The 14,906-nt window shown below is 44.8% G+C and overlaps 1 protein-coding gene across 1 annotated transcript in view; it reads left to right on the top strand.

Moving 5' to 3' along the window:
- The first annotated feature begins 5,109 nt into the window (after positions 1-5,109).
- JARID2 (jumonji and AT-rich interaction domain containing 2) overlaps positions 5,110-14,906 on the top strand; it is a 153,719-nt gene continuing 143,922 nt past the window's right edge. The window contains exon 1 of the mRNA XM_081827650.1: positions 5,110-7,935. Within this exon, the coding sequence (XP_081683776.1) occupies positions 7,861-7,935 (75 nt within the window). The 5' untranslated portion in view covers positions 5,110-7,860. The remainder of the gene's footprint in view (positions 7,936-14,906) is intronic.

Genomic DNA, 14,906 nt, shown 5'->3' with positions numbered 1-14,906 from the left:
GAGTGTGTTAGTGTTAGGTATAAATAGAATGCTTTCATATTCGTCGACACCATTACTTGAAGTTTACCTTTTTGGTGAAGGAAGAGGATGTTGCTTCCCATGAAGACTTAAGAGCTCACCTCAGGGAGCTTCATGTCTAGTGTGGGAACAAATCATTTTTGGGGATGTCTGGGGAAGCATTTTGCTCTAAGAGGTGAACAGCATGCTACGATTCTAACAGTTGGAGGAGAAGGACTTTTCTGAGGCAAAGAGACATGTTCAGTCAACACTTGAAAGGCGGATCTGAGTTGACTAGGGGAAAGGCTTGTGGAGTTTGGGCAGAGGCCCTGTTTTGCTCCCACGACTAGCTACCAGGTGGGGAGAGTTGTGTGAATCCGCCAGAGAAAACCTTGCTTTCCAGAAGCACGGGCCAGTGGAGCGCCATGAAAAGACATCGTTGGTAATGAAGCGGGAGGTCTGGGTTTTCATCTCTCGTCTTCCCAGTAGAGTGCAAACAAGCTTTCTGACCATTACTCCGGCTTTCTAGGCCACGCTGTCCTCATACTTACGTTCTGGTGCAAGCGTGCAGAGTTCTCGCAATAGAAGGAGGTGCTTTTGTGTCCCACAGGCCTGGTGTACACCGTAGCCTCTGAGAAGCAGCTCTTTTCTGGAAGCCAGTCCTATTCACCGGGACTTTTATATTTGCTGATTTTTTTTTTAAAGAAGTGACTTTATGCGTTAAACTTGGAAGTTATTCCAGGCTTCTGAAAAGTCGCTGTGTGGTCCCTTTGCGCACACGCTTTTGTGCAGCGTTATAAATGGGATGTGTTGGCATCAGTAGCTGCTTCGTTTGGCAGGGAGAGAGACCGCCTGAGTCACTTTCCCTGGTGCTTCTTCCAGGCTTTCTCCCCCCCGCCCCCCTTCCCTCTGCTGATCACATCTCAGGAGATTTCTCTGTACGAGCTCATTTGGGGCTTGGCTGGAGAGTTGATCAGAAGGAGCCTAGACTCCTGTATCTGTGCTCGTTTAAAGGAGAATTTCTGTGCCCAGTCTCAGGCCAGGAGGTATTTGCAGCCTGTGTTGATTTTTCTTTTTCTTTTTTTTTTTCCATGAGCAGTTTGCCTCGTGTCTCTCAGATACAGCAGAGGAACTGCTGCTCTGCCCACCGGCTCCTCAGAGGCCAGGCACCTTCCTTGTCCTCCCTGCTGGCTCGTCTTCCCCAGCATCACCCGCCCCCCCCCGCCGCCTTCCTCCCCTGAAACCCTGTTTGTTTCTTAGACTCAAATTAATTTATTGACGTGTAATTCTTTATAACAGAAAACATTAAAGGCTGCTGTGAATCTGAGCAGTCATGCTTAGCTGTGATTCCTGGGAGGCTGTAGGTTTTAACAAGTACAGCTCTTTGAGTCGTTGACAAGAAACTCTCTTTAGATTCTCCCCCCCACCCCCTTCCCCCACATTCATGTCACACTGTCCCCTCTCTGTGCATGGTTTCCTAGTAACACGTGCACTGTCCCTGTAGGCGAGCCGTTTTTTTTCCTTGGCTCAGATGTCGCCTCCCAAAGAAGCATCCCCGAGGAGTCACGCACCTGCCTCTCGCCTATTCTGGAATGGGCGAAATGGTGAGGGGCGGCCCTGTGTGGGCTGGACGGAGGAGACTGCTGTATCTCCTTCCTTCCCCCTCCTCAGCTCTCCCCTTTCTCTCCCTTAACCTGCTGCGAACGCGAGGTTGTCTGAATGTTCCCCGGTGTTCCTATCACGTAGGGAACAGACGACGGATGGCGCGTTTCCAGGTGGCAGAGCCGTGGAAAGGTAGCATGCAGCTCCGACCTTTTCCTTTCCAGATGTGCTCCTGAGCCCAGGTTCCCGGTGCAGGAAGCACTCATTTGGATGCGCACTTATTAGAGGAATAAGTTTTATGAGTTAAATGCACATGAGAGTTATCTCCATGTGTGGGCCATCACAAATAATGCTGCTGTGAACGTTCGCGGGCAGGCTTCAGTGTGGCCGTTTTGTTCACCTGTCCCAGGTGTATGTACTTGGAGTGGAATTGCTGGGTCCTATGCTGACTCCCAAACCTTCTGAGGAATGAGCCAGACTGTTTTCTCGACACCACTGCACCAGTTTTCATTACCACCACGATGTAGGAGGGATCCAGTTTCTCTGCGTCCCTGTCAACACTTATTATTGTCTGTCTGTCTGATTACAGCCATCCTACTGGGTATGAAGTGGTATCTCACTGTGGTTTCGAGCTGGAATTCCCTCATGACTAATGCTGTCAAAGCTTATTTTCATGTGTTTATTATCCACTTCTGTGTCTTAGTAGAAACCTTGAGATTAATTCCTGTCATCCTGAGAAATTTTCAACACATTCATATCTTCTTTATTTAAATTGCTACTTTAGTGCTAGTTTTGAGAAGAGCAGTTGGGTGGTGTCTATTTAAGAAAAAGATAAAAGTCGTTACTCAGGAAGGGCTCTTTTTGAATAGTAAAATAAAAAATCTAAACTTCTTATCTCCAAATATAATGACATTCGATACAGGTAAATTAACAAAATTCATAGAAGGGAAGACCTTGCAACACTAAATGATCCAGCTCCTAATGTGCATTCCATGTTCCTCTTTATTGAGAAGTCAAAACAATAGTAAAACCCTTCAGCCAGTTCACTCCTCCCCTACCCACCATGATGTCAATGCAGAAAAAAAAAGTCTTTTCAATTGAAACACTCAATTACTTTGCTGTTTCTAGGGAAACAGAGTGTAAGCTCTGAGAGATGGTAGTTCTGGATGAGCCTAAGAGGTTCCACCCTCTTGTTGCCCCATTCAGGTGTTCTTGCTTTATTAGGAACTGATTGTATGTCTATACTTAAAAAGAAAAACAAATGGGGAAAAAATTCTGCCAGCATGTTCCTGAAACGTCCTGCTGGAGCGCTTAAGGGTGGTATTCAGCTCTGTCCCGACACATCCCAGGGTGTGCGAGGTGGTGCTCAGCAGTGACGAGTATTTTGTCTGCAGCAACTGCTCTCTTCCTCAGATTCGAAGATACCAGCATGTACTTTCTGGTAGGCTGCGTAAAGGCCCTGATAGATCCAGGTCCTAATCCCTGGAACCTGTCCTCTTACGTGGTATAAAAGGTACTTTGCCAGTGTGATTACGTTAAGGATCTTCAGATGGGGATGTTAGCCTGGGTTATCCAGGTGGACCCCGTGTCATCACAAGGATCCTTATAAAAGCAGAGCTAGGAGGCTCAGAGGTAGCGGGAAAGGGAAGTACGCAGTTGGCATTAGTTTGGGCACAGACTGGTGAAGTTAGTCCGCAAGATCACACAGCTTGTAAGTGGCTCCAGATTCTGTGATGTTTATAGGGAGGTGAGGATTCACGCTTGACTTTGTTAGCTACGTGACTTAACTTATCCCTTTGACCCTTATTTTTTTATGGCAAAAAACCCCCAAAAAACCAACACAGCTGTTTTCACCCCAGAGAATCATGATTTGAATACAGTTGACCCTTGAACAACTTGGAGGTTAGGGGCACCGCCCCCCCTGAGCTGTTGAAAATCTGTATATGATTCTTGACTCCCTCAAAACTTAATTATTAATAGCTTACTACTGGCTGGAAGCCTTCCTGGTAACATAAAATTGATTAACACGTATTTTGTATGTTATGTTAGTAAATACTGCGTCCTTACAATAAAGTAAGCCCAAGCAAAGAAAATGTCAAGAAAATCCTAAGGAAAACGCATCTACCCTGTACTGTGCTTATTGCAAACGTCCATGTGTAAGTTGGACCCACGCAGTTCAAACCCGTGTTGTCCAGGGGTCACCTATCTACTGAATGCTACACACGGATTTTGCTACATTACGGACGGAATTCAGCTGGTAATTTAGAAAGCCATATACTCCAGCCTCTGCCAAATGACAATTTTATGGGTGAGAAGTCCTGTGAAGAAAGTTGAAGCAGTTACTTAGATTGTGTGGTAGGATGGTCTGAGAAGACTTTGTTTGAAAAAGTGGTATTTGAGGGGCGCCTGGGTGGCACAGTTGGTTAAGCGTCTGGCTCTTGATTCCGGCTCAGGTCTTGATCTCGGGGTCCTGGGATGGAGCCCACCTCAGGCTTGGTGCTCAGCAGGGAATCTGCTTCTCCCTCTCTGTCCCTCCCCCCTGCTCACGTGTGCGTGTGTGTGTGTGTGTGTGTGTGTGCATGCATGCTCACTCGCGCAACCTCAAGTAAATAAAAATCTTAAAAAGTTCATTAAAAAGGTGGTATTTGAGCAATATTGTGATAAGGGAAGATCCAGAGGACAGGAATTATGGGAGAAACAAGTGCTAAAAGAGTATTTAGGAGATGGGCTGCAGACCACAGTGGAGATGCAAAGTAAGAAGTACTGAAAGTCAAGAATGTTGGTTGAGACCATTCTGTCAGTGAATGACAGGAATCTTTCTGGCTCTTTCCCTTCCTGTAGATTTGATCACTCCTGTTGGCCAGGCATTGGCTCTGGTTCTAGAGGGGAGCAAATCCCACATAGCCCTGTCCTGCCCTTTGTGAAGAGGAAGTTTGTGGGTCTCCGAAAGTAGTATGAATTATAAAGGAACTGCCTCCCTATATATCCTATTGACTTTTTTTTTTAATTTCAATGATACATTGGTGGAAGTTGCTAGTTAACATAAAACCAAAATAAGCTCGTGTTTTGGTTCACTTAAGCTGCAATATTAATGGTATATTTTGTATTGAAAAATTAAATTTTTGCTTGGTAAAAAGTGATTATGGTTTTGTTTTGAATACTCACGGATGATTTTACAAGCCTTTTTAAACTCAAACCCCGTTTGGGGCGCCTGGGTGGCTCAGTTGGTTAAGCGACTGCCTTCGGCTCAGGTCATGATCCTGGAGTCCTGGGATCGAGTCCCGCATCGGGCTCCCTGCTCGGCAGGGAGTCTGCTTCTCCCTCTGACCCTTGTGATCTCTCTATCTCATTCTCTCTCTCAAATAAATAAATAAAATCTTTAAAAAAAAAATTATTAAACTCAAACCCCGTTTGCCAGTAACATTATTTCTAGAACTTCCACATGGAATAAAATATTAGTTACCTCCGTATTTATGTTCAGTATCGCAAAGTAATTTTAAGTAGAATTTGTTTTGAGATTAGCAAATTTAATATCCTAAGTTCTTTTTGTTGTTGTTGAGGTAAAGTTCACATGATAGAAAATTCACCATTTCAATCATTTTAAGGTGTATAGTTTTCAGGGTTTTCTTAGAGGTTAAGATAAGAGAGAAGGCTCCAGACTCCCGTTTGCACTGAGCAGAAAGGCTTTGAACAAAGTGAAAGATCATCATTGATGAGAGCGTCCCCAGAATGTCCTGAGGTAGGTTTGCTGGAGCCAGGCGGCAGGCTCTGCCTTGGCCAATCTGCCTGTTACCTCAGCAATGCATTATTTCATGTAAATCTCTTAGAAGGCTTCCTGGAAAGGGCGCCTGGGTTGCTCAGTTGATTAAGCCACTGATTCTTGATTTCAGCTCATGTTACGATCTCAGGGTCCTGAGATCGAGCCCCGCATTGGGCTCTGCGCTTAGTGCAGAGTCCCCTTCGGACTCTCTCTCTCTCTGCCCCTCTCCTTTTCTCTCTCTCTCTCAAATCTTAAAAAAAAAAAAAAAAAAAAAAAAAAAGGCTGCCCAGCATATATGGTAAGCAGAGAGAACACTGGATTTTGCAGTGATGAAGATACCCGTTTTCATAATAGAACAATTCTTGGTTGGATGAATACAGTTTATAGGCTAGTGAGAATTACGAGGCAAATGTACAGACTTATTTTTATGCTCTTCACTCATTGGTATTTTCTGTGCTGCTTCTCTTTAATCACAGGTTCATTTTGGATATGATTTGTACAGTACATGTCCATGAACTTGAATCATAATTTCAAACTGATAACCTCATAATCACAGTGGGAGCTAGTGTGGTTGATCTGATGGCCAACTGCCTCACAGGCTCATTTGAGAGCTTCTTAGGCTGTTTTTCTTTAAAGGGAAGATTTCTGATTTTCTTTATTGATTTTCAAAAAAAAAAATCAGGAAATGGGAATTGTTTGGGAAATCGTACCAAATTTAGGGGAAATAGTAAATGCCCAGAGTAATGAGAAGTCTTTTCTCAAATATTAAGCTGTAGTTTATTCGTTGGATTTTTCAGAAACTTTTCTGTTTGTACCAAAGAAAATGAATGGGCATTGCATTCTGCTTCTGTATTTAAGGAAGGTAGCATGTTCAGCCCTCACAGATCTCTCTGCAGGCTCATGGACGTGTCCTCTTGTTGAAGCCTCTTCCAGATGTGTTTCTTTGCATCTCACTGAGAAGCAATTCCGCCTTCCTCCTGGTTTATTGTTGGCCATGTAATTTTGTTTATGATGTTTTTGTTGCTGGTGGTTTTTCTTGTACTCTGTACTCTGACTCAGGAAGCCCGTCTCCTTTTCTATTTATGGTAATTACTAGAGAGCATTTTATTTTGGCCCTTGGGAAGCGCCTGCTGTGTTTCTTTGTGTGGGCATGTATGTTAACGCTGCAAAGTGTTTTCTTTGAGGTCAGGGCTTTTGTAAAATGGTCTGAAAAGTTTGTCGAACCCCGACTGGCCATTAAAAATTTCTGTGTGTTTTGTATAGGACTCCCCCCCGCCCCGCCGAGTTTTACATCAGTGTTAAGGATAAAATCCGGCCATTACTATCCTGTTGGAAGGACAAGATCTATTTTCTCTTGTGTGCGTGCACGGTTAGAGAAAGTCTTTTTTGAGAGCTGTCCTGATAACTGGGGAATGTTAGGAACAAAAAGAGAGCCGGCAGGCCACTGAGTTCTCTCTGGAGACAAAAGTGGAATTACAGGTTAAGGGCAGGCAGGAGATTTCCCAGAATGTAGAGTCTGAACCTGTGCTGACTGCACACTAAGAGAAATAGAAGCTTCACCTGTGTCCTTCAGGTAGCTTGGGGACTGCGGTTATTTGGCAGTACCTTGAGTTTTGGATAAATGAGAAGAAAAACTCAAAGAACATGTGGAGGCTTTTTTTTTTTTTTCTTCCCCTCCTTCTAGTAAATCGACCTGAGTTTAGCTTCATTCCCTATGATGGGATATTGGGTCAGAGATCATTTGCATTTCAAATCTGTCCCTCCTGGTAGAATTAAATCCGAGAGCAGTCCTAAGCTGGTTTCCTGATACTTGTACTGAGATGTTATTTTTGTATTTATTATTGGCAGACTAGAACCCATCTGACTCAGACATGCAGGGTTTCCCTCATTCAGTGGGAACTCTGGAAACTTTGAGTAGTTTATAGCCATTCGATTCACTTCCTTCAAGCTAATGGGTGCTCGGTTTATGTTTCAAGGAACGAAAGCTTGAGTATCTGCTAAAACTTTTTTTTTCTCTATTTCAGAGAATACTGAAATCTTGATGATCTAGAATTTCTGTAAAAACAGTAAAAAGTGTATTAGGACATTCTGGGTATCTATTTAAATAGTTCTCTGGTTTCCTTGTTTACATGAGTTTCTTTTTGTTCTCTTAGCTTCATTTGCTCAACAATTACTGAAACTCCTAATGTATATAAGGGTTGACTTTGGGCAGTTTGTAAAGAATATAGAACCTTTTGTGGGGTGAGACTGCTTTTTACCAAGGGCAGGAGTGTCAATAGATGGATGGTCCCAGGACTGAGTTCTAGAGGTGTGAATCTGGTTTTATCAAAATCTCGGGGCACATGCCACAACCCCGAACAGTTAAGTCAGAATGGGGGTGAGGCTTGTGCTTTATAAAGCTCCCCAGGGGGGTTTCCAAGGCAGCCAAGCTTGACACGTAGCATTCTAGAGAAGAGCTTCCGGGGCTGTGCAAACCTGAGCACAAGTCCTCAGCAACGGAGATGAGAAAGACTCACTTACTAGGAAGAAAAGAATATGGTTTTTTTGGTCAACCCAGTAAAGGAGTATTTTTTAAGGTGAGAATCTTTGCTTCAGGGGTTGGAGGCTCACTGAAGGAGGAATCCACAGAGGAAGCACAGAACAGGTGTGGCAGTGGGCTGTGACTCCTGGCAATTGGTAAAATAAAGATGCTCATTACTTACCAGGCATTGTTTTCTGTATTCTTCCTTCAGGTCTTAGGGTTTGCGCCTTTTGGATTTTGTAGTGTTCTGCCCTTTTGTCCCCAGTGGCTTTTCTTTGCGGGTCCGGCCAGTCGCATCCAGAAGGAGCTGCTCTGGATCCTTCCTCAATTCACTTGAGGGGGAACAGGTTGTAATTTGGATCTCCACACAAATCTTTGTTTTGTGACCTCTTGAAAACCTCACTGTGTAGTCCTGGTGTTGCCGGACGGGCATCTTGTGACTGTATTTTCACTACCTGTGAGCCCAGGCCTCTGGCCAGTGTCTCCTTGGTTGCCTGTCTCTGTTTAGGGGTGGATGTTTGTCCTTTTTCTTATTTGCATGGGAATCCTAAATAGAAGAAGGGATGTTTTGGGGTGTGTGACAGAGATTGATTTTATTTAGGACTTCACATGGCGGAATAGAATTTTCTTAACAGCACCGGCTGATGAGCCCCTGTGTCTCCTGTATCGATCACTGCCCCATTATTGACCTGCCATCACTGGTGAATTAGGGCTGTGGTGGCAAGTGGGTTTTTATAGAATGACTCTCGAGTATGTGAAACCTCCATTTTCTTCCTCCCATTCTCACCCCCTCTGCCTTCACTCACTATTTTAAAGCAGCGTTATTCCTAAGGCTCCAAAAACCTTCATAGCCGTAAAATGACTCGTCCAGGTTAGCCAGCCCTTTATTTGACTTCATTCCTAACTTTCATATGGACGGGTAAACTGCATTTTCTGCCCTTCAGTAAAACAGGGTACAAGAAATTTGGTGTTTAAACTCCTGGGTTATATTCATCTCTCTAGTTCTGATCCACGGCCTGAACTCTTACCTCTCTTCTAGGGCAGGTTATAGGTTACTGAGACTAGGAAGTCTAAAAATGAAACTCTGGTTCCTCCCTTTTCTCTGTTCCAGAGCACTCTTCTCAGAAGTGCCTTCCTTTTCCCCTCAGAGGTGACTCCCATTTACAGAGATGAAACATTTTGGAGTTTATCTTTGACTCCCCCCTTTCTCACACACTCTAGATAAGCACCAAGTTGGTTCTGCCTTCTAAATGTTGCCAGAATGTGAGCAGTGGCGGTAGCCACTTTACCACTCTGGTCCTCACCCCCTGGGCGGGCAGTGGTTGAAGCCTTCTTTCCCTGCTTGCCTTCGCACCCAGCCCACCCCGCCATGGTTTATTCTCCACAGAGCAGCCTGTGGGAAACTTTTACAACATGTAAATCAAATATTCCTTCTTTGCTCAAAACTCTCCAGTGGTTTCCCATTGAGAGTGAAATTGTCCTCTGCCTGCTTCTGCTTTATTCTTTCACACATCCTGCCTGAAGTGTACATGGTAAGCTTCCACTTAGATCCACGTTACTTATAACATGGGTTTTCTCTTATCACTGTGAAATGTCAGCAGAGGAAGAATCATGACTTTGCTTCCAGTTAGCCATATTTGCTTTCCCTAACAGCCTTGCTTTAAAATCAGATTGTATGCATTCAGTGTCCCCTTTGTGGGGGTCAGCCCTTGTGACATTCGGGGAGCTTTGTCAACCTATAGGTGAGCATGAATCCCTTTATTGATCCCGTACGCCGGTACGTCAGGTTTTATAGAGCTGAATAACGGCAGGAAATCTTGTCCTGCACAAAAGGAGCAATATTAGAACTGGCTTGGATGCAGGAGCTACGGAAGGATTCCAGTTTTGTTTAGGTGGCAGAAATAATGATGAGGGCGCCTGGGTGGCTCAGTTGTTAAGCGTCTGCCTTCGGCTCAGGTCATGATCCCAGGGTCCTGGGATCGAGTCCCACATTGGGCTCCCTGCTCGGCGGGAAGCCTGCTTCTCCCTCTCCCACTCTCCCTGCTTGTGTTCCTGCTCTTGCTCGCTCTCTGTCGAATAAATAAATAAAATCTTTAAAAAAAAAAAAATAATGATGACCTGCAAACCAATGTGAAATTGTGATCGAGTTATATCTTGTTACTGGACTAGGACTAGATTAACTTGTAGGAAATCTGTCTGTTTGAAAACCATTGTTATCTTGTACAGAAGGTCCTGGTCAACACAGAATCATGCGTTCTATGTGATACAAAACCCAAGAGCTGTGGGTAAATACTGAAACAGCCATAGGTGGTAAATTGAGTCTAATTGACTGTTGAATCGTTGACTGTGTTTCTTGGTGCCAAAGTATTGCTATGAAAATGAATTGAGAATGGACTCTTATTGGTGCATTTAGAAAGTCTGTTCTTTATTTTCTGTGGAATTACTGAAGTCACGATGATTATTTAGTTAATAAACACCAGTACTCAGGTTTCCTGGAATTCCTTTTGAGATGCAGATGCAAGATGAGAGAGCTGTCACCTCTTGTTGAGATTGTCATGGGGGGGTGGTGGTGGTAATTGAGAGTTGTGGGGAAATTACAGCCTAGAAGGTAAGTTGGGTTGATTATAAAGAAATTTTTGTAGGCCATGCTAAGAAATTTGGAAATTTACCTTGTAGGAACCACTGGGGAGCCATGGAAGGCTTTGGTGTAGGGGAAGGAGTGACATGGATTGATGGTTTTTCCAGAGTAACTCATGTTGCTGTGTGGTTTTTTTTTTTTTTTTAAGAGAAAAACTGTGTGGAGGATGGCGGGACTAGGGATTGGTTGGTAGCAGTCATTTTGGAAGGTTTCCTCTGTAAGAGGGGAGAGGAGAGTGTGTTTTAAGTCTGTATCTGAGGACTAGAAAGACAAATAGCATTATACCTGGACTTAGGGAGTGGAGGTGAATGAAAAGGTGCCAAGTCCTGCTTTAGGATTTCAAATCATGGGTAGCCAGGAGGTCTGTAGGAGGTGCAATTGAGGTAGAATCCCACAAAGAGGTGGGGGCAGGGGAGAGGAGGGAGGAAATTGTCAAGAAAAAGCATTAGTAGTCATGGGTATTAAGATATTACAGATTGGGAAGGGCAGAAAAATCCTAGTTAAAAGTGGTCGGGGGACAGGAAATAGGAAAGCCAGTGGGGGAATCAGGTTGCCGATAGAAAGTTTGCATTAGATTTGGCAATTACCGTGCTTTTCATGGCAGTGAGAACCATTTTCCTAGGCAGGGTGGGAGTCCGACCCACCGCAAGGCTAGCGTGCGCCTGTGATTCTCAAAGTGTGTGGTCCCCAGGCCAGGAGTGTCAGCATCACCTGGGAGCCACTGTGAAGGTGGGGCCCACATGGGGGGCAGTTGTCAAGCCTTGTGGAGGTTTCTCATGGATGCTAAAGTTGGCCATCACTCTAATACACATGGGGAAACAGTTCTAGAATTGGAGTCCAGGTCCCTCTTACCTCGAGGCTGCGGTCTTGGTTTCCATCTGTTTCTAAGTGTTCACTCCTAGGAAATGGTTTCGAATATGTAGTGTGTGCTAGACCCCCTGCTCCGTGTTGGGAGCACAAAGAAACAGGGCACACAGCAGGTACTCCGGACTCACACCTGGACTCAACACCGACTAATTAGGGTGGGGTCTGTCTTAACACCTCTGTGCCCAAGGTTGGTCATTTGCACTTTGTAGGCGAGTCGTAAAACGGGGAGGGGACTATGTGCAAGAAACACGTAGGATGTGGCCTGCCACATCGTGGTCTACACTTCCTCATGGAGGCGGAAGCAGACGTGAAAATGGTTTCTGGAGACCCGTCCCTATAACGGCAGAGCGCAGAGCAATTCCAGGTCGTTCCCTCTTCAGAGGGCTGGAGGGGGTGGGAAAGGGGGGGTAAAATGTATTGGAGTGAATGTGGCACAGTGTCCATTTACCTTCAGTCCAAGGGCAGGGTTTATTTTTATGCTTTATGGTAACTTGACAAGTTTTCATAAAAAGGCCAAAAATAAACCTAATGGCTTATGATGTAGCATGGTGGTCAGTTGGTCTCCTGGGCAGGTGCATAACTTAAACTTATTCCCTGGATAGCGTCACTGCTGAGCCAAAACAGCCAGCAAACCAGTCAGCTATTGATCGAACTCCTAGAATGTTCCCAACAGTGTCCTAGGGCCTCAGGGAAGAAACAGAAGTGTAAAAGTTGCCCTACCTCCCCCACCATGGCTCAGAGGCTCATAACCTTGACTGGTCCTGGCAGGAGGTGGGGCAGCAATCAATCTCAGTGGTTTTAGGTCATTCTGTTGGTGCGTGGAAACTGGCTGGTGGAGGACTGGATTTTGTCTAGTCTTAATCCTGGCTTTTAAAGATTTACTTATTTTAGAGAGAGTGCATGGTGTGTGTGTGTGTGTGTGTGTGTGTGTGTGTGTGTGTGTGTGTGTGTGTAGGGGAGAGCACGAGGGCGAGAATCCCCAAGCTGAGCTCAGAGCCTGCGAGAGAGCGCATGGGTGTGTGTGTGTGTAGGGGAGAGCGCGAGGGCGAGAATCCCCAAGCTGAACTCAGACCCTGCGAGAGAGCGCATGGGGGGGGGTGGGGGTGTGTGTGTGTAGGGGAGAGCACGAGGGTGAGAATCCCCAAGCTGAGCTCAGAGCCTGACGCGGGGCTCCATCCCAGGACCCTGAGATCATGACCTGGGCTGAAATCAAAAGTTGGACGCTCAGCCAGTTGAGCCACCCAGGCGTCCCTCCTGGAGGATTTATTTTGTGGGAGAAATTCCTTGGAAAATGATTTGAAGGCATACAAAAGTGGTGTGTCTTCAGGGCTTCCTTGTATACTGGAAAGTCTTACACCTAATCCCCAGAATTCCTCTATGTCCCCTGCAAAACTGAAAGGCCGGGTGTAGCAGAGAGGATTGCAGCCATTCTCCTGAGCACTGTATGGGTATCTGTAATTTTTAGACTCGGATTCTTGTGCAAAGTACTTAATATTATAGAATTTTCCTGCTAAAGAGAGCACAAAGGTACCTATTTTGAAGAATCTCAGGGATATGATGGAAACGCAGCAGGAAGTGGCACACAGTCTTTGAAAACCTGTCCAATGAAACAAATGGATGCTCTAGAACCGTGTTGGCCATGGGAACTTCCAATGATGATGGACACATTCTGTAGGGAGACATGTGGCTGTTGAGTACTTGAAATGTGTCTCGTGCAACTTGGAACGTAATTTTTAGTTCTAATTAAGTTAATCCTAAATAGCCATATGTAGCTGGTGGCTACTCTGTTGGTTAGTGCCATTTGGGGAATTTTGGGGAGGGGTGGGGTGTATTCTTCACATTAAAAAGGCTTTGATGATGAAAAGATCCAAACCGGTTAGAATTCCTATGGGAACCTACTCGTTAGTAACTTATTTCCAAATGAAGTCCTTGTCTACTCACCCCGTTGGCACTGCTGATGCCGAGTCTTTCATCCTGCTTGGGTTTTCGAAGACATCGGTCAAGCATTTCTTTGTAACTTGATTTTTATTGCTTTCCCCATTTCCCTACACTTGGAGGTAGATGGTCAACCCAGATTCCTGCTGGATTCTTGGAGGTAATCCTGCTCTAGATCCTGGGCCTCTCTGATGATGTCAGAACCCCAAACTGTCAGATGAAGAGCCATGGGAGGGTGGACGGTTCCCTGACTGTACTCCTTAACCATGAACTTGGGGATGTCGCAGCCCATGCCGCTGCTGTCTTGACAACAGCAATGTGACCTGCTCAGACGCAAAAGAGCTGACTTGGCAGTTGCCCAGTAGATTTTTATAAAGGCTCAGTTGGTGGCCGGAGAATCAGGCTGTCAGTGTTGTGTGTTACGCAATAAATCGTTTTCAGCAGAAGTTCTTAATCCAATTTCAGCTGTGGCTTTTTTTTTTTTTAAATAGGCTGTAATCAAAGATAAGTACACATTATTTAATGGGAGTTTGGAAGAAGTAAAACTCTCCTTGCATAAGCATTTTCAGGCCGTTTACTTTATCCCAGGAAGCATGTCTGTCTGAGGAAAATTTGCTGCTGGAAGTGCTTTTTTAATTTAAAGTCAAGGCAGAGCACCATCATTCACAAGTTCACTAAGTCTCTGGTTTCCTGGCCGCTTGTCATCTTTCTAGATGTGAATATTCCCCCGATTATTCTTTGATATTGTCAGCATTGACTGTTGATCCATTTCACGGAATTAAAAATAAAAATGGATTAGCATCAAGTTGATTTGAGAAATGGAGGTTTGTAATGGAGAAGACATGATTATTTTGTGAAAAGGGAAGAAATATATAAAGTTTTAGCCTGAGTTATACCGCTCACATTTTCCAGTATTTTCTCATTTATTTTTGGCTCTGTAAGTCCTTGTTTACGTGGAATCCATGTCAAGACTGAAGACAGCCTCACCCCCCTCCCCCCTTTTTCTTTGGATGTTTTCATTGTTCTCTTCTCAAACTTGATGGAAGAGGCCGGCATTTCAGACAGCAACACATTGTATTAAGTAGAATGACTTAACAGGTATATGCAGAACTTATGAAAAGAAAACGCATTCATGGGGAGGGTTCCAGTCTTTTTCCCTGGAATGAGGAAAGCGCTATCAGTTTTCTCCCCTGTCTTCCTCACGAACCCAGTCTTCCAAATTTTGTCTCGTTACTCGTTGTCGTTGGCTTAATGCACCTGCCAGATCCCCTCCCCCCTCCCATTCTCCTCCTCTCCATGAGGTGCTTATTTCTTGTTAATCCAACTTAGAGTCGGGTTGAGCATTGGAATTGGGCCATGGCACTCCCTTTTCATTTTAAAAGGAGTAGAAAGTCACAAATTCTTCCATTCCCAGAGCCTTGGCAAGGTGCATAGAGAGAGGCTTATATGCACATGCTGGTGGTGTTGGTTAACTCCCAGTGGTTCCTGTGATCCAGACATACAGTCATTTGTCTTAGCACTTGTATAAGCTACAATACAGAGGTTTCATGGTAGGAGGTCTCCCTACCTTTGAATATGAACATTCT

Source organism: Leptonychotes weddellii, chromosome 8, assembly GCF_054177405.1.
Source record: "Leptonychotes weddellii isolate Sample4059 chromosome 8, ASM5417740v2, whole genome shotgun sequence".
Lineage (NCBI taxonomy): Eukaryota > Metazoa > Chordata > Mammalia > Carnivora > Phocidae > Leptonychotes > Leptonychotes weddellii.
The sequence above is the reverse complement of the archived record's forward strand: the minus strand, read 5'-3'. Positions and strand labels throughout refer to the sequence as shown.